The sequence below is a fragment of the Echeneis naucrates genome, chromosome 22, assembly GCF_900963305.1.
Source record: "Echeneis naucrates chromosome 22, fEcheNa1.1, whole genome shotgun sequence".
NCBI classification, from domain to species: Eukaryota; Metazoa; Chordata; class Actinopteri; order Carangiformes; family Echeneidae; genus Echeneis; species Echeneis naucrates.
Window position 1 is genome coordinate 7,926,783 of NC_042532.1, and position 18,940 is coordinate 7,945,722.

Consider the following 18,940-nt stretch of genomic DNA (forward strand, 5'->3'; position numbering starts at 1 on the left):
AAACTGAAAAAGAACCAGGTTTTCAGGCAGATGGGATCGATTTGAACTTTTATCACTTCCTGTGCCATAAAAGTCCCAGATTGCAGTCGCAGTGTCAGCATTTCTCCCTTTATGCTCTCTTAAAATGCTTTACATTAATCGTTTGGGGCAGGACTATTTTTATTCTGAACAAACCTAAGAGTTGAATCTTCAGCACACTGAAGCTATGAATGGGATTTCTTTGATCTTGAGTAAAGCAGATGCACATTTGATATTTACTACTGTTTCTCCTATCTCATTCTGCAAAAACCGAAGCTAAGCAGCCTCCACTCCCAGTATCGTATTTTCTATACCTATAACCATAGAAAATGGAACACATGGAAGCACATGTGGCTGCCTTTTTTGTTTTGATAGATATACTCATCATAAAATATATATACCATAGGGTACTACTTGTGGCCCATAACATTTTTTTTCCCATCACAGTAATCAGGCACAGATTTTTGTTCAACTCCAGAAATTTTACATCAACACAGTAGAATCTCAAGTAGTTTTCCTCTCAAGCTGATTCATATGCAATTTATTTTAAATAGGAGAATTTTCCATGTATATGAATGTTTATTTTTCATTATAATGTACTTGTTAAATTACTTTCTAAGGCTTTCTCTTTGCATATTTGCAATGCAATGTGTCGTGCACTTAAAAAAAGAAGTATTTGGCACACTGTACTATCACCCTCCCTCTCTTTTCCTTGGAGCGAAGAGCCAGGAATGCTGGACTCTCTGTAACCTTTCACCTCTCATCGAGGCAGCACAGCTAAATGTTTTATGTCTGTTAGGGATTTCCTTATAAAGAATGAGGCCTCAACCTTCCATGGGACCTTAGGGAGGAAGTGAGGCCCCGATTCAATTAGCTGTAACTGTGTAGCAAGGTCACTGCTACTGACAAGAGCACATGCCACCAGCACCCAAGTATAAGACACCCCAGACTTTGTCTCATTCTGTTTACTGTTAGCTCAGACATGTTCTGTTGATGCTGTCAAAGATTGGCCGTGAATTTTAAATATTTATGCATGTATGAACAAAATGAAGATTTCACAAACATATAATACCTTTATGACCTAAATCGTAATGACAAATGTGCTAATGCACAACCTGACAGCCATTTAGGATGTATTCATACTCATGCTTCTCATAGACCCAAAAGCCATCAAGAACAAACTGCTTTCAAGGGAAAGGAGGAGCATTTCAATTAATTTTGGTGAAAGGCTGTAATGCATTCTGCAGAGTCGATGTTGAAACTCAACACTTCTTTATTTGTTCTCAGTTCCCAGTGATCCACTCATGGGACAAGAGCCTATATATTTCTGAACGAATTAGCTGTGCCCAACAGCCATTGAACATACAGTATATGACAGATCATCTGGCCACAGAGCAGCTGTAAATGTGTTTTACTATTGCATTGGGGATAATGTAACAATCCTAACCTTAGATGGCATTTTCTAGCAACAGACACACACACAAACAGTTACAAATCACTATATAGTTCCCTTCAAAGAATTCCAAGTACAGCCTGCACCAAAAAAAGGTTCTTCCATCTTGATTCTAGATTAACTAGAAATCTATAAAAAGGGGCTGAAAGAACATCAATTTGGGTTTAAATGTTGCTGAGATTGGAAAATTATATTTGATTAGAACCACAGATTTGTGCTCAGACCTGGGCTTTAGCTCAGCTGGTAGTGTAGGACAAAGGCTCCGTGGACATCTGTGGGCCAGTCAGAGCTGCTGTGACTGTGTGATTAGCCTCCTAATGGAAAAAGCCAGCAGAGACCTTTGATGGTTCAGCTACTCACACTGCCTTTATGCTAATGTTTCACTTGTGGCTGACTGGGAACACAAATCACACAAACTTTTTTCCCTCTTTTTTATGTTGTACTTTCTCTGGTCATATTTTAGAATAAAAATTAGAATTGCTTTAATTTGCCAAAGTACACAGTAATTTGTCTCGGTGATTAAAAACAGCAGATTAATGCATTCACTTTCTTCGTTTGTGATATTTCAACAATGTTTCATGTCAAATGTGGACTACAGCTACTGTTTGACTAGTCCGGTTACTTCAGTGATTCCCTGGGGATTAAAATGAGTGAAATGATTTCTATGTTTTTTAAGCACATGTTGGAGAGAGCCAGTGAAATAAAAGTAGACACTAACCACTTGCAGATCTCCCCCCGTTGTTTGCCAAACACGTGCTTTTTTTTCCTCCATGCAAAGCATATTTAGCTGCTGGCTCATCACACATGCAGCAGCATTGCTGGCAGCGATGCAACACCACGTAAGTTGATATTCACCAGGACAAGAGCCAAGCTACCATTTCTGTATTTACCTTTACGCTACACATCACGGTCACACTCTTCATCCTGAAAGAAAAAATGTGCATCCTGTTGCAGCTCAGTATTCTGCAGTAGCTTATAGCTGCTCTGTACAGTACTTAATGACCCTTGAAGACACAGCTCTGCATGTGAATAGCCCATAAAGTAAGGAATGCAAGAAGCCGGAAACAACCGAGGCCCAAGAATGCAAACTTTGCTCTGCTTGATAGGAATCAGGTGATGGCACTTGCACGTCCTTGAACAAATCTGAACACTGTTGGGAATTTTATACCTTTGCTATTCTCACAGCCATGTGCATTTAAATCATATCTGTCAAAGAAATGATTAGAACTATTCAATATACAGGAAACAATGTGTTTTCCAAGGGGAAGAAAGCAGGTACCTTCCGGGAATAGAGGGAATGATTGTGTCCATGTGATGCCTGGTGGAAATGTATAGTTTAAATTGTGCATTCATTTCTTGTTTTAGAACTATGGCGTTGAGACAGACAACTTGAAGAATCTCGTTGTGAGGATGAGAGCTGCCACCAACAGTCTACACATGGCCACATCTGATCGTAGAAAAAGCCCTGCGTATGATGGCAGCATCTCTCACAAGCCACCCAATGATTTCCTTACTTCTGTGGTGGAACTGATCGGAGCTGCAAAGAGCCTCCTGGCTTGGCTCGACAGGTAATAAGGCATAATTTGATAGCATGAGTATGGCACTTGGTGCTCATACACTACTAAATTTAGACTGGGAGTAGGGGGGTCGAGTTGATCCCGTCTGTTCTCCCCATGACCTGCTCCAAAATACATCACTCCATAAAAGCAGAGCATAGTAATTAGGTTGCCAGGATTAAGTGTTAGCTGGCTGAAATTAAGCTTGTTCTGTGGATGATAAAGTGGTAAATGTCTTTTTGAGATGAAAGTATTACAACTGGTTTTAAAAGTGCTGTGTTGAATGTTGACTCAATGTCCACCTGATGACAATTCACTTTTTTTTTTCTTTTTTTTTTTTACAAGTTGCCAGTGAAGATACATAGCAAATTTTCACTCTTTGACCTTATGTTTTAATAATAATGTGTTGTTTCTGGTTAACTGGAGAAATTAAGGAATCCTTCTTGAATGTATATTCATTATGTTACCCAGTGCTCTGCAGTTGTTTTACTAAATGTTTTACTCAGATATAAACAAATATAATAAGCACTGATATAATTGAAAGTGCATGGAGGTGATGAGGCAGTTATTTTGGAGTTAATATGTTTTAGATGGGAGATAGGAGAAAAAGAGACAAAATGGCACCAGAATGGTGAAAGTCTGTTTGTAGCCAATCACCCATGCACAATAATCCAAGCAAGGTTCACTGAGTCTGCTTTGTTATAGCTTCAGCCATATACAGTATATCCACTGTTTCTGTTTTCACCATTTTTGTGACTTGATTACTTTGGATATTTACATCTCTAAAATTGTTCAGTCAAGCAGTTTGAGTGAGTCAAACTCGTATACAACTCTGTAGTCCATCACTGCTTCCTAATGTTGTCCATTTCCCTTCTATGCCAACTTGCAGGACACCTCTTACGGGGATCAGTGACTTCACAACTACCAAGAACAAGATCATTCAGTTGTGCCTGGAGCTCACCACCACAGTTCAACAGGTCTGTATGCTAGTTGGTTCAACAGCACACAGGCAGTCAGCCCCAAGGAAACACACACAGACACACACAATAGCTTTTTCCACTGAGTACATACCAGCTTGGGGGCCCAGACACAAAGTATAATGTGTTAGAGCACAGAGTTATGGGAAATGTGGTCTGGCAGCCATGAGATGAACCTGAAGCCAGCAGTCTGAGCACATTATTGCAAAGGCTGATGTTTTTCTTGGGATTTTTTTCTTCCACACGCTGGCTAATAACGAGACCCCCTAAGTGCGTAGACGTTTTATGGTAAACATCACTTTTGTGTTTCCAGTTTCATAAAACCCCCTGGCGCTCTTTTAAAGGTGCCTGCCAACATTCCCCGGGCTGTCATTCTCCCTCAGCCATGTGGTTCCTGATTTTTCTTTTGCTCAGAGCAGGAGACCAAACTGTCTGAAAGCACTTCCTGTGTGTAGGTTTTACGCAGGATTGAGAAGTTGGTCCATATGACTGCCAGAAAGATGGCTAACAGTTAAAACAGACCATCAGCAAACATTGACAGCCACATTATTTTGAAAACTTGCTGTCAAGAATTGCTACAGCATTGCATCATGGTACAAGTGGCTATCTACTTGTGCTAGTTTCACTCACCAGCACTTGTTGGCCATGCATATGTATTCAAGACAGACAGCCAGTGAGCAGCTTTTACTCAATTATCCTTATGTATGCCATTTCTTTACCGGACAGATTTTGTCCCAAGCAGACCCCAACCATCAACTCTTTATAAACTACCAGGGAAAGTAGCCACTGAGGCTGCAGGTGTCGATTGTAGAGGATTATTGCATCAAAATACATTCCTTTCCCAGAGTGCCCATTTCCTCACCAGAGTCTGGGTTTTCAGTTCCTTTGGTGATTTACTGTGAGTGTTTCGGTCATGGTCATCCAGGAGAGAGGGGGGTGTATGTTTCCCACACTGCAATGTGAATACAGAGGTTATGGTGTAGAATGAACTCCTAATAGGTGCTGAAAGAGTCTTGTAAGACCAGAGCGATTAGTTTCCTCCAACAGCTGGAGGGGAGCGGTGGTTTGGTCCCTTGTTAGTTTTTAAATCAATTCATTGTTGATTTTAACTGTGCAGAGCTGCAGAGACAGATCTGAATTTTTACACCAGGCTGCAAAATTGCATTCACTGAGTCTCCCATCGTTTTCTACCTTTTTTTTTTTTTTTTTTTCATTTAGATAAAAATGACAAGCATATGAGCCACTGGTTAATGAAATGGCTTACCCAGGAGACAGCCTCAGTGATTAGTTTTATGATTGGGGAGGACAGCGTGAAGTTTGTCCAGCTCGTTCATGAACTTCAGCCAGGAATTAGGGCTTTTCAGATCACACAGTTTATGTGTTCCGCCTGAATGAAGCCTGTGTGTACGCACAATGGGACACAGCCATAAAACTGTGAAAGCATCACCCATCTTGACTGATCTGTTGGCGTGGAGGTCACTCTCTTTCAAAGAACACATTTTCCATCGATCCCCTGTGTCTTTTGTTCATGCTTCCCACTCCTGAATTTTTGAATGAGATACGTAGCTTTTTTCTTTATTTTTAGTAGAAAAACAGACAGCGATTCCACTGAGAAGGCCAAACACTCAACTCCAACAATTATATCCTCCACATATTGATACTGTATGAATAACAGGATGTTGGAAGAAAGCCTGGCCTTCAATATTGCAGATGTTTACCTCACTCCAGTGCAAAGTGTAACTACTCCACAGGTTTGTGCCAGCACTCTTTGGCCACTTCATTGCTCGGCCATGTAAATCCGCTCTGGTGGCAGATCAAAGGCCCATAGAACTGCACAGAGTCATCTGATCCACACCGGCTGTGGGATCAAGTCCATAACGTACAGGATCAGTACACCCAGGGGACTGTCCTTCAGCTTCTCTGTGCTCAGTTATGATCCAGCTCCTGTCTACTAGAAGGATTTTAGTTTTTTACAAAGAAATGGGATTATTTCAGATATCACGAACAGATCTTAGAAGGATTATCTGTGATATTGTTTTCACATCATTTGGTTGTACTATGAAACATGAGAAATGTTCTGTAAATGTTAAAGCTCCATGGGCGATGTGCCAAGCCATGTCTGCAGCTTATAACAACATAGTTTTGTTTTGAAAACTCTAAGCATCAAAATATGTATTTTTAGCTCATCCCTCTTGGCTCATTCAACAGCATAGACATCCAAACATTGTACAGTTCATGGAAATATGCAGCTGTATGTTTATGCAAGCATAGCCAAATTCCTTCTTAAAAAGACCACATGATCTTGGCTTACTTAAGAAAATATATTGTATTTAAACATCATTTTGGGACCAATACATGTCAAATTAAAGCTATTGTAATTTGCTGTTTTCAAATCTCATTGTTTATCTTCCTTTTTAATTTTCACTGAGTACAAAACAAATTGAACTTAATCAAAGAAGTTTAGTCCTTCATGTATGCACTCCAACACAGATCAAACATAATTATTAAGGACTGCCTTAATGCAAAACCATTGCCCATGGCCACTGACAGTCATGCAAATGTTGTCCATGCAAACGAACCAACAGTATTACAGGCCAAGTGCATTTGAACACAGATGCTTGCCTTTAACGCAGAGGAATGTGCATGCTATTGAAATATGGAAAAACTTGCTCGACCCCACCATTTTTTGTCAACACAATAAAGAGCAACAGAGCAGTCTTTGTAAATATCATATGCCTATGCATGTTGCTAATACTTAGCCATAACATCACTTTCCCTTTTTCTTTCATCAACAAAGGTTTGTGGGTTGTTGGGGCTCTGAGTGCTCTCTGCTAATGACGGAAGTAGTTCACCTGTGTTTTGATGGATGGCTCCCCACGGAGCCTTCCCCTCCCCCACAAATAATACACAGTGAACGCCACCTCCTTTCCTAACCAGGGGCCCTTTCTCTACCACCAACACAGTTGTCAGGAGAGGCTGTTGCCTCAGCTGTGTCCAGTCCAGCTGCAGTCTACCCATCTTGTATAGAGGATACTGTTCTGTGTTTTAGTGCTCCTTTTCCCCAAACAGTCAAGGTCACAGCTACTGTGTCTTGTCTGAGTAAAAAAGGCCCCTTGCATGACAGCTTCTGAGCATTTTTGCAAAATTTTTTCTCAGCACGTCATTGGCATATTTTCATTACAATGTGCGTGTTCATATGGTCATTAGGTTGCAATATAGTTTGCTGAACCAAACGGGGCATTATACAATTACAGCATCCCCAGAATTTAGGCAAAGAGGTAATTTGAAGCTATAAGCTGTTTCTTTGTGGCTGCTCTCCATTTTTCTCAGCTCTATATCTGGAAGGCTGCTTATATTGTATTTACCCAAACCCTATACTTTTTCCCCTCTCCAACCATTGAACGACCTCCTCCTTTTTCCCGTTGTTTACTGCTCACAAGTCTCATCTGTCATCACTGTCTTCTGTGCAACAGGACTGCAGTGTTTATGAGATGGAAGAGAAGATCCTAGAAGTTGTAAGTAAACTCTATCTCTTCTCTTGGTATCCTATAATGTAAACTGCAGAAGGCACTGGATTTCCTGTAAAAGGGGAAAATGTCTTTAAGAGCAGGCATATCTATAGGATTGCCAGTGGAAGAGGAAGGTCCAAGTCATCCAGGTCATCAATCAGTGTTTCTTGTTGCTAACACTCTCCAGACTCCTAAGGCCAACTGGGCTTCTTCTAACAGTCTGTCTCTCTCTCAGACGAGTCAATAGTAGAGTTGACGTTGCCTTTGTAAAATATTGTATTGTCTGGCTCTTGCCTTTGTTCCCAGCCTGTACTGCCTGTGCTACCTTTTATTTTCTTCTAAGTTCTTTCTTATAAATGTATATGTATATGTACAATATTTGTTCAAAACAAAAAGTGTTTGCAATAGAAAAGGCCCTTTTAATCATGACATATTACAGTTTGTATTCTAAAATGGGCAAGGATCAGAACAAAAAGAAGAGGTGCGTGCACATGATTGATTCACTGTGTGTACAGGTACTTCTGCTTAATAGCACACTAATGGCCCCATTTAACTCATTAAGCTCTCCATTAAACTTGAATATACCTGCACAGAGCCATGTACAAAGGTAGTAAGACAAAAAACTGATGAAAGATAAGGTAAGTAGAACAGCAGCATTGCTTGTTGAAACCTGCAAAGCACACGAAACCTCCACTGACTATCAAAGGTACAACTTACCATTAGATGATTTTATTCATCACTTATAATCCAAGTTAGAGGGTTGCTGGAGTCTTGTGTTTCCTATTATGGTTGCCTTGTGCTTTTTTCCTCTGCAGTCAAAGATTCTGAACAACATCTGTGATCAGACTGTGAGAACAACCTCTGACCCCCTGATGAGCCAGTCCGCCTGCTTGGAAGAAGTCCAGCTGACCAACATCAAGCCGGGAGAGGGTTTGGTAGGAATACTGGGAATTTTTTTCCATAAACTTGCTGCCTCAAACAAGGAATGCATGCTATGTGTCAAATTGTGACCCTTTCTGTCATACATTCGTCCCCTTTTGGGTCCCCGCCCTATAGGCTATTTTAACCAAAACCATAAGTAAGGTTGACATGTGTCTGTGTGGTTTCTTTTCTTATTCTTGCTTAGGGGATGTACATCAAGTCTACCTACGATGGGTTACATGTCATCACAGGAACCACAGAACATGTAAGTTTGTGAGCATGTTGACCACTACAGTATATCCATCCAATTTCTATGCCTGAACGTTGCAAATTCATGTGATCTGTGAAACAAATCCGATTGTATCACAGAGTGCGGTTAGTCAACTCACCATTTTTGTTGCTAGTTAAATAGCCCATCAAATAATCAACCCAGAGCAAACTCAATATTAGTTCAAACACTTCACTCATCTTTCCTCATCCTCCTTTTCACCTTCCTCCTCTAATACTGAGGGCACACTGTGTTACTTTGGCTGAAGATTTGAAGAACTGATCATCACTAAAGTGAATAGCTTGTTTCTTTACTTCACAAACCACTAAATATGATATTTACAAAAAGGATTCCTGCCCCCAAGAGGCGCATACAAACACACATACACACAAGCAGCCAGTGACTAACGGAGCAGCATCTCTGCCACAGTTGGATCTTGACACCTCTCGCCCTTAATTGTGAATCAACATCTGAATCATCAGCAATAATGACTAGTTAATCCCATTTGACATCTGTGTGACAAAAAAAAACGTGGAACTGATATTCTTTAACAGAGTGTTGTTTGAATTTTCTCACGATTTTGAACATGATTAAGTAATTGAATCAGCTTTTTCCTTCCTGTATGCAAAGGCAGAAACAATTATAATCAGGCAGAAAAGAAGTAAGGTTGCTTTAATTTCTGCAAGGTTAACAAGTTTTGCGTTGGCAACAGGTGGATTGTTGCACAAATGTTTGGAGTCAGGCCTTGACTTTATAAGTGTCTGTTTGTCCTTAAAGTCACCTGCTGACCTAACCAGGAAGATCCATGCAGGCGATGAAGTGATACAGGTTAATCAGCAGACAGTGGTGAGAACCTGAATTTGCAGTTGAATATACTCTAAAAATCTACAGATTTGAACATAAATAACTAACTAAAATGCTAACCAGGTGGGCTGGCAGCTGAAGAACCTGGTTGTCAAACTGAGGGAGGACCCCAAAGGTGTAGTTCTCCTCCTAAAGAAGAGGCCCACTGGCACGACAGGTTTCAGCCCCGCCCCACTCAAGAACATGCGCTGGAAGCCCCCAGTACCTCAAGTATATCCACACAAGCACACATACACACACACACACACACACACACTTTTGTCTTTCATCCTTACAGGTTTCACAGGTTTCCTTGTGTCATTGTCAACCAATTATCAGATTTTCAGGGTGTTGGTTCCAAAAGGGCAAGTTCAGACAAGTGTCATGGAGCCACCCTGAAAGTGCTGCCGGCTCAGTTGATGCAGCACTGAGCTTTTTATCAAGTGCAGCATCAGAGGCTGAAAAAACAAAGTCTCATGATGTCATCCATTCAATCTGGGAGATAAAGCTTCCAGGCTGGTTAGATTCAGTCCCATTTATTAGAAGCCAATGACCAATGAGATGTTGTCAGAGAACTGTGAAATTGGGTGTTGTTCAAAGAAGACCCAGTGCTAACTGATAGATATTGGGCCAAATAAGGATATGTGACTGTCGCTGTCCTTTATGTGAACACATAAGCTTTTAAGCATGCCTCGCACCTGAGTCCCATTTGCCAGGGAGACAATAAGACCATTGTTAGCTTAGACTAGCACTGTCTTATCATGTGCGGCCTGTTTCTCAGTTCTATAGCCTCAGAGGGCAAAATGAGAAGATATCAGATAAGTGTAGGTTTCTTAAAACAACATACAATCTCAGCTGAAAGGTGGCCAATGTCAACATGTCCACCAACATCTTGTTTTAACAAGTAGACAGAGGTATCAAAGTCAGCCATCTCAGTTTATCGGTGATAACGCCCCAGGAGGCAAAACAGGAGACAAATCGCACACCTTGATTCAAGACTGAATACCACTGGCTTTGTAATACTATGTAGTTTGTATACATGGGAGCCAATTGGAGAAGGTGGGGAAGATGATTCACAAGATGTTAGATGGGATATTTAGTTTGTCATTGATATATAAGATCTACTATATTGCGCCATCAGATGAAACATTTCAGTCTGATGCAAATGGTAGCGAAGAAGAATGAATGTTGAATGTTGAGAAACATAACTGTGGTAGATGAGCGCAGATTTAAGTACACGTCTCTCAGACTATTTTGGACTTCACTTACAATCTTTCCATACCTCAAACAAGAAGGTTTATACTCAGGAAGACACACACAAGCACTTAAATGCCTCACCACTTCTGGTGAACTCCTCCCATTTGCCAACAAGTTATACTTAGCTGTATTTTAAAGCAACACTTACTGTAGGAAGCAGCAAGCTATGACTTAATTTATTTTTAGTTTGTTTTGAACAGTCAACTCATGTTTATCCATCTAGATGTACATGAGAAGCATTGCTAAGATAAGACAAAACCTTCTTTCACTGATTCTTTACTGTATGCCACATTTAAAGTTTAGACTCATTAATTATTCTGTGTTTTCCAGACCAACTCCTCCTTGATCAGGGCCCAGTCTCCCTGCAGTTCAGCTAATGGAACGACCAAAAAAGAGAAGCCTGCTATCCTGGACTTGTACATCCCCCCTCCCCCTCCCATGCCATACACACCAAGGTGAGCTCATCTCATTATCTTTCCACACATGCAGTTTAATTCAATGAGTTGAATTGGAAAAAGTTAAGGCATTCATTATAAGCCAGAAAACAGCCAAAAGAACTATTAATAAGAATGATGGAGGCCAACTTCCTCCCTGCGGTACATGATCCAGTCAACCTTTCCCACACCTCCTCTCCCAGGCCTTTGAGGCTGGTGGATAATGAATATGTCCCCTAGCTGCTTTCCCCTCCTACTGCGCCCTCTGTTCTACTCATCTTCAGCCCACTCTGCTCCCACCAGCACCACCTGAGTCCTTATGCAACTGCTGCTTCATCTTCCACCTCCAGGAAAATGACAGAACGTGGCCACTTCTTTTAAAGTGCTGAAGAAACAAAATTTCTAAAAAAGAACTTCGAAGCATATTTATTTTTACATCTCCCTATTCCTGGCCTTCAGCTTCATATTTTAGCCCGTGGATTGGCATATTGTGCTTTGATGGATAATCAAGTGTTTGTTTCTCCCTGCAGAGAGGCTAAAACTGACTCCTTGTCCAGCATTAGTAAAAGACCAAAGGGCTCTGAGTCGCCCAACTCCTTTCTGGACCAGGAGAGCAGGAGACGCTGCCCCATTGCAGATTATGACAAACTCAGCATGGGCTGTCCCATCACAGCCAATGTAGTTCAGCCCAGAATGAGGGAGCACAAGCCTTCACGTGGTCAGTATTTTGTCACCAGTGTATTGAATATTTACCATCTTAAAATAATGTCATTCTTAAATGTCAATTACTCCGGCTTCTAGGAAAGCCCCGGCCTCTGTCCATGCCAGTGGACACGTGTGTTGGAGTGGTAGATCCCTACGCTAAGCCCTGGGCACAGGGAAGGAAAGGTACAAGCTTTTTTGAGGTCTTAAACAACAATGGCAGATGTTTATGTATTTCAACTTAAATGCTTTTTAAACGTTTTAGGTGAAGACCTCCTGTACCGATACCTGAGCAATGAGAGGATCCCCACCATAGCAGAGGAGGTCCCCTCAGTGTCCCCGCCCTATAGGCCCGCAGGGGAGCGTCACCTCATCAGAGTGGATCACATCCGGGGCAGCCGTTACTATTCCAACTCAGACCTCCACAACAGCGCTACCATCCCCTACCAGGACGACGGGAAGAAGACCCCCATTGCCCCTGTCTCCAAGCGCACAACAGCAGAACGCTCACTACTGGTCAGTTGGATCACGCGCCTTAAGCTATTGACTCACTGATGATGCGCTTCCTCTCCGGGGCTCCCTGTTCCCTGTCTTGTGTCTTCCTCAGTGCCTTTGATTTTTAACGTCAAGCTGTTTTTTTTGGCAGCTTCGGGCTTTCTCACACTCCTCTCTCCCCAAACTCCATATTTCCCTGGTGTCACTACTACCAACTACTACTCCTCAACCAAACCTGCTTTTGTAGTGCTAACTACATTGTGTCATTACCCCTTTAACACTGCCCACAATCCCCTCTCTGCCTCAAGAGGATGCAGTTTGTTCAGGTTGAAGACACTTTGGCCTTGTGTGCTGTCTCTGGACTCCTTTGTACATATTAAGTGTTTTGGTTTGAATGCTCTTTGATATCATTATTTAATATTTCCGAAAACTTGCCTGATATTACTTCAGCAATTTGCTTCTTTTGTTTTTATTTGCTTATATAAGTAAAAAAATAAATAAAATCACGTGAAAAAAGAGCATATTTTGTTAGTGAAACAGTGCTTTTACTCAACATGTTTGGTTTGATTTTTGTTTTTTTCTTTTTCAAATTGCACATTTGTGATCAGTTAGTTACGTTACGTTACCCTCTGCCAGTGGTTGCCTCTTGTAAGCTATGCATACATTTCAGAAATATTTTTGAAGTCACTTCAGTTGACAGTGCTATTCTGGTTGGGAAAAAGAATTGTTATACCTTATCACGAGTGTGCAGATTTCGAAGCTATGCACTCTATTCAGTAAACTCTAAAGCGTCCCAGGTACAGAGCTGGTTGACAGTAATAACAGGTCTTTTAAAACCAGTGTTTTGAACCAATCTTTTAGGACACAGGTCAAATGGCTTTTTATTAGCTCCTGCTATGGACAGGCCACACATCACAGGTGACAGAATGACAGTATTATTAAGACGATACAGAGAGAAAAAAGTGTCTGTTATTGCTTTATCTGCCTTTTGTAAGATTTGAATAGCGATTATTAAAAATTGCAGTTACTTCAGTGATCTTTTGTATTGTCTTTATTTTGCTATTATGTGTGGTATTACTGCTCAAAGTGTAACTAAAATGTAGCATGGGGTGTAAACATTTCTGTTCTGAAACCTGCGCCACTCAACTGTTATTCTAATTTTAATTGAAGGGAAGCTTTAGTTCATTTGGAGTGTTTGCGCCGGCTCTCTTTCTCACCTGCTCTGACCTTTGTGGGGAACCCTGCTTCTGTGTTTTGGTTTTTTGTAAGTGTGTAGTGAAATAGGATAGCTGATGTCAAGTTACCTTTTCCAGTCTCAGATGGTGATGGTTATGTAACTACTTGCCTCTTTGATGAACTTAAAATTCTAGCTTGGGGACCATATGGTCAAAGCAGGTTTTTCCATCAGGGAAGCTTATTTCTCAAAATATGTTGCCTTTAAATGTGAGGTTAGAATTACCTTCCCTTCCAGCTTTTGCCATTTTCACTGATTTGAAGTGTTTTCCTGGGAAGGATCAGCACCATGCATCATGAAGCTGAAGATCTGACTGCTGCCGAAAACCACCCACCACTCTCACCTCTTTTCCTTTTGCCTGCGTCTCTCTATGCATGTGTTTACTTGATCAAGACGGGTCTTTTCTCTTATCTCCCCTCCACCTCTTCTTCCCAATGTCTTGCTTTGCCCAAGCTTGCCAAGTAATAGTCGCTTGCGGTCATCACTAATTTGCACTTTCTGAAAAGCTGTGGTCTGCTTAAATACTACCTGCACTCTGTGTAACCCGCTGCTATGTTTACTAACCACTAACATGTTATGCCTGCAATGGGGGTGATATGCTGAATTATTAGTAGACTGTGCATGTGGAATATTTTTTTGTTAATTTACTACAGTTATGTGAATGTGATGAATGTTTTGTTTTTGTTTTTTCTTGTTATGCAGACGACAGCAGTCTTACCACAACACAAATTGTGTGCTATTAAATGTAATAGCACAATGTAGTTGCCCGCCATAGAAGATGCTGCAGTTTCACAGTCAACATATAAGTGCCACCTCATTAAGTCTTATGCTAGTCTTGGCTATGAGCTATGAGCCAAAACAAGATCAGCAGTAAGACCCCCCTCACCAACACGTGTTAACGTATAGATCTTTATGTATCACAGGGCTCTGACTGGAACTCTAGCAGTGACTTCCTCAACCGGTGAGTTCCTCTATGTCTGTCAGATGGGAAACATAAGAGCAGGGTGGGTCCACTTTTCTTACGGGGAGTGACAGCAGACTGGAATCTCTTTAACCCGAGCCACAGGGTGCAGGGTCAGTGGGTGGGCTGCTTTTATCATCAGGGAAAGGACGCTTTAGGACAAAGAAACACGATGAAAGCTTTTAGTTTGAAAACAATAGGCATACTATTCAAAAATTCTCAATCGATGTTTGAGACTAATGTTAAAAACTGCGGTAATAAGATGGTAAATCACAGCTGAGCTTGTCTGTGAAAAACCTCGTATCACTACTCTGATTCAGCCGGAGAATGAAGAAACACTAATAATATGTACTGTTGAATTTCCTCGTCTAATAAGAAAAAATAAATTATACTTATACCTACTGCGAAGGCTAAATGCACTCAAACCTTATTCAACTTCTTCACTGAAACACTATTTTAACCTTAAAATCCCTTACAAATATATAATAGTCTTGATTCATTGCAATTTAGAGCTTAATATTAAGCAGTATGGACACTTGTAGGTTATATTTTAGATGTGATTGTCTCTCATGTGTGTGTCTATCTTTCGTCATCCACCCCCAAGACACCTTCACATCATGGTGAATCTTTAGAAATGTCAAAGTTATGACGAATCATGATTCGCTTCCGACCATAAATAACTCCATCCCACCATAAAATATGATGACTTCTGAGGATTTCTGCTCCATTCTTTGGTCTTGGATGCAGGGCCTGAGGTGTGACTCCCCACATTAACGCTGTGATCAATGACTAAATGCCTTGCACAATGCCCCCACCCTCCCTGGTACGTCTATTCTCAGAGTGACGCTCCAGCACAATGCATCCAGTTTTTTGCACGCTCAATCAAAACATATTACTCACATTTGGAGTATCTAGAAAGATGCTACAGTAAATCTGGCAGATAAGCAGGTGACTCATTGATGGTGTGGTGGGGTTTAAAGCAAAGGGATTTGATTGGCAGTAGATTTAACCGTGTCACATTAATTTTACTTTGGTAATCTTTGAAAACAAAGCTGTATCCTGATGAAAAAGCGGAGAATATGATGCATCAGTTTCATTTGTTTTGTCTTTTAGCTGCAGTATAAAAACGTGTGAGCTGTTCTCAAGTGGTATTATAATCTATATCAACAAGAATTTGAAGTTGCATAACTGTTGGGGGAAAAAAAAAAAACATTCTCCGTAAGCAAACTAGTAATTTAGGAGCTGACAAAGATGTAAAAAATTATGGATGACATTTTTGCCATGGACAGACAAGAAAAACAAGCCAGAGACAGTTTCATAATTTCATTCAGGGTGAGGCTCAACTGAGGTAAATCAAGTATTTTGAGAATTGGGAACAAGCTTCTTGTGCGTCCATGCTGCTGGGGCTGGTTGCCAAACGTATCATCAGAACCGCTGCCTCACCAACTGAATGCTGACACTTAAACAGTCTTCATGGGATCCGTTTAGTTCAGGCCAAATCAAAGTAAGCCACACTGGAAGATAGATAGGGATAATGAATGGTTACGAATGAGGTGGGAAGCAGTAAATATGTGTTTTCTAGAGACACTTTTGTCTGATCTAAGTTGTGTACAAGAAAACATTACTGTAAAGTACTGACATCAGTTTAAGTGGGTTGTTTTAAACCATTAATGTGTTGACTTTGGATGTATCTACTCTGTTCTTACAGGTATAATCATCCACATATACGATCCTGGTCTTTCTCTCAAGCAGTAAGTATCTATTGGTCCCGTCGACTTTAAAATCAAGTGTTTGTAGTCATTTAATTTGTGCGTATGTGTGTGTGGCTTTGATAAAAAAACACTGTGCAATGTGAGGAATGTCACTGGCCTCAGCCCTGGCAGGAGGTGGTGAAACCAAAGGCCTTAGTTACAGGCCCATTACATTTCAAAGTGACATCTGACAACCTCCACAATCTATCACCATCTCACACACAAGCCAAACCTACAGCATATTCTTCTTCCTTTTTGGCAACACTGGCAGCATGATTCTACGAAGTGAGTCCGCCACTTCAGTATCTCACGTCTAAGTTACTGTAAAGTTTGAATTGCCAAAATATTTTTAGAGACTTTCATGGTCCACAGGGGATAGATCCTACACAAATTTCCTCAATAAGGGACTAATAAACAATCTTATCTTCTCGTTGCTCAGAATTTCATGTAGCAACGTAATTTCAAAGCACGGCTTCACAGAGCTGCTAGCCCTGAGTAGAGTCTTGTTCCTCATCAAATATACGGCTTGTGGAAAATTGATCCAACACCTATTAGCTATGGTGGATGTGAAAATGGAATCATTACGGGGGCAAAATGAGGATTGCTTTTCTGTCTTTGCACACACACACACACACACACGCACACAAAGAGCATATACCACAGTAACATGAGTTAATGTCAGTCCCTCAGTGACACATACCACTCATTCACCTCCACACGGGTCACATGGACAACAGTGGCAGGTGAGCATTGTAGAGATTTATGGTCCTATGATGACTTCTTGTTGTGCCAAACAAGAAAGCCTTGACCCTGCTGTCAGTATTTATATGGAATAGAAGGTTAAATACGTAGATGAATGGAGAATTTTAGCTTTTGTTCTTTGTCACTGGCTTTATTCATATGTATGCCTGAACAGACACATGAGCTGCACAGAGGTTTTCCATTCAATGCCGCAATTAGATTTATAAAATGCACATAGAGAAAAATCTAAACTGAGTTGTTGATCAGCTGCCATGCCATCAAAATGAGCAAACTAGAATCTGATATCACCCGCCCTGCACCCTTCCCCCTTTACACTGTGACATTCCCCTGCTAAAGAATAGCCACTCTATGTCTCCCCTCGCTCATTCCTCTCTCTCACACAAACTGACAGTTTCTGGGTGGGAGGGGGAGGACATTAGTTAAGTGCCATGACAATTCTCAGCATGGATCATGATGGGAGATTGAGCGCGACAATAGTGTGACCAATCTGCATTCCCGTGAGTCCTTCAAGCCTTTGACATTAGTCGCATGCAAAATATTGCCTCACTTCCACCAAAACCCGGCCTCTGCAAAATGCTCCTAGAGTGGCCTGCTGAGGTTTTTCTCACTCAATACAGACATGAATAGAGTGTGAATTAGTTTAACTGAAGCGTAATTTAATTGAAATGTTAAAAGGTGACACATTTGAAGAGTCGTGTCGAAATACAAGGAAGTTACTTACTATGGATCCGAAAGATAGGTTGGCAAATGGGAGTGAACCAAATAGGAAACTATAGTGTGAGAATGTGGCAGATATAAAGGGATGAGGGTGTGTGGGGGCGGGGGGGGGCTCTCTTTATGGTCACTTCAGTCCACTCTCTGCAGTACAAAAGCCAGAGGAGAGAGAGAAGAGGCCCCTGTCTGTTTAAGTAGAAATGAAACGGAGACTATAATAACACAGGACCCAGGAATGTGTCTGCTGGTTTACCACTGTCCTGACACACACACAGTTACGCCAGAATATCCAAGCAACATCCTCTGCATGGCTACAGATCGAACAGTGATGTTGTGGCTACAGACCCAGCTATCCCACCGAAGCACCTAAGGGTGTTGATCAGGCCCTGAGCTGCCAGTGGACTCTAGGATGAAACACTAATTTCTCTCATTCTTTCTAAAGGAAGCCATATTAATGCTGTGATGTTTACACTTCGTGGCACTTGTCCATGCTGATGAAAGTACTCTGTGATGTCAGAAGGGGGGATTGCACAAGTTTTGACTGGAGTCTACATTTTAATAATGTAATCCAATGACCTAAGCTATAACAAGTAGAATTGGGTAAACTGTGTAAACACCTACTTTTTCCTAAACTCTAATTTAATGGAGTAAAACAAAATCCTGGTCTGTCTGTTTTTGTGGTGGCTTGTTACATAGTTGGGACTTAGCGACATCTACTGGCCATAAGCGCGAACTGCGAGCAGTTCTTGAAAGAAATTATTGAATTCATCTGACAAATATTAACAAAACGAAATAATAATCATAATAATAATAACCGAAGCCAAAGCTGCGCTAAACAAAAATGAAAAGTTCCGCCTTTCCAGAGGTGAACCTGTTGAGTGTGAGCCGGTGTCTGCGATGGGCTACATCCAAACAGGTCCGGGCTCACCTGGAGCCGCCGGCCTCCCGTTCCGATTTGCGCTTTCTTCGGAACCGACATGTTGGCCAAAGTTTGGTCAGACTTTGAGCTGAGTTTTCGGGCCAAACTTCAATCTTTAAGATTTTGGTGGAAGGTAAAGTACTGATGGAGAGTCCTGTTGAGACTG

The 18,940-nt window shown here is 41.2% G+C and overlaps 1 protein-coding gene across 1 annotated transcript in view; it reads left to right on the forward strand.

Moving 5' to 3' along the window:
* The window catches only part of LOC115035489 (connector enhancer of kinase suppressor of ras 3-like), a 41,414-nt gene that overhangs the window by 14,708 nt on the left and 7,766 nt on the right, over nucleotides 1-18,940 (forward strand). The window contains exons 3-15 of the mRNA XM_029493335.1: nucleotides 2,837-3,039; nucleotides 3,917-4,004; nucleotides 7,478-7,519; nucleotides 8,329-8,448; nucleotides 8,640-8,699; nucleotides 9,480-9,548; nucleotides 9,630-9,776; nucleotides 11,133-11,257; nucleotides 11,767-11,954; nucleotides 12,038-12,124; nucleotides 12,204-12,454; nucleotides 14,591-14,628; nucleotides 16,337-16,379. Of these exons, the coding sequence (XP_029349195.1) occupies nucleotides 2,837-3,039; nucleotides 3,917-4,004; nucleotides 7,478-7,519; nucleotides 8,329-8,448; nucleotides 8,640-8,699; nucleotides 9,480-9,548; nucleotides 9,630-9,776; nucleotides 11,133-11,257; nucleotides 11,767-11,954; nucleotides 12,038-12,124; nucleotides 12,204-12,454; nucleotides 14,591-14,628; nucleotides 16,337-16,379 (1,461 nt within the window). The remainder of the gene's footprint in view (nucleotides 1-2,836; nucleotides 3,040-3,916; nucleotides 4,005-7,477; nucleotides 7,520-8,328; nucleotides 8,449-8,639; nucleotides 8,700-9,479; nucleotides 9,549-9,629; nucleotides 9,777-11,132; nucleotides 11,258-11,766; nucleotides 11,955-12,037; nucleotides 12,125-12,203; nucleotides 12,455-14,590; nucleotides 14,629-16,336; nucleotides 16,380-18,940) is intronic.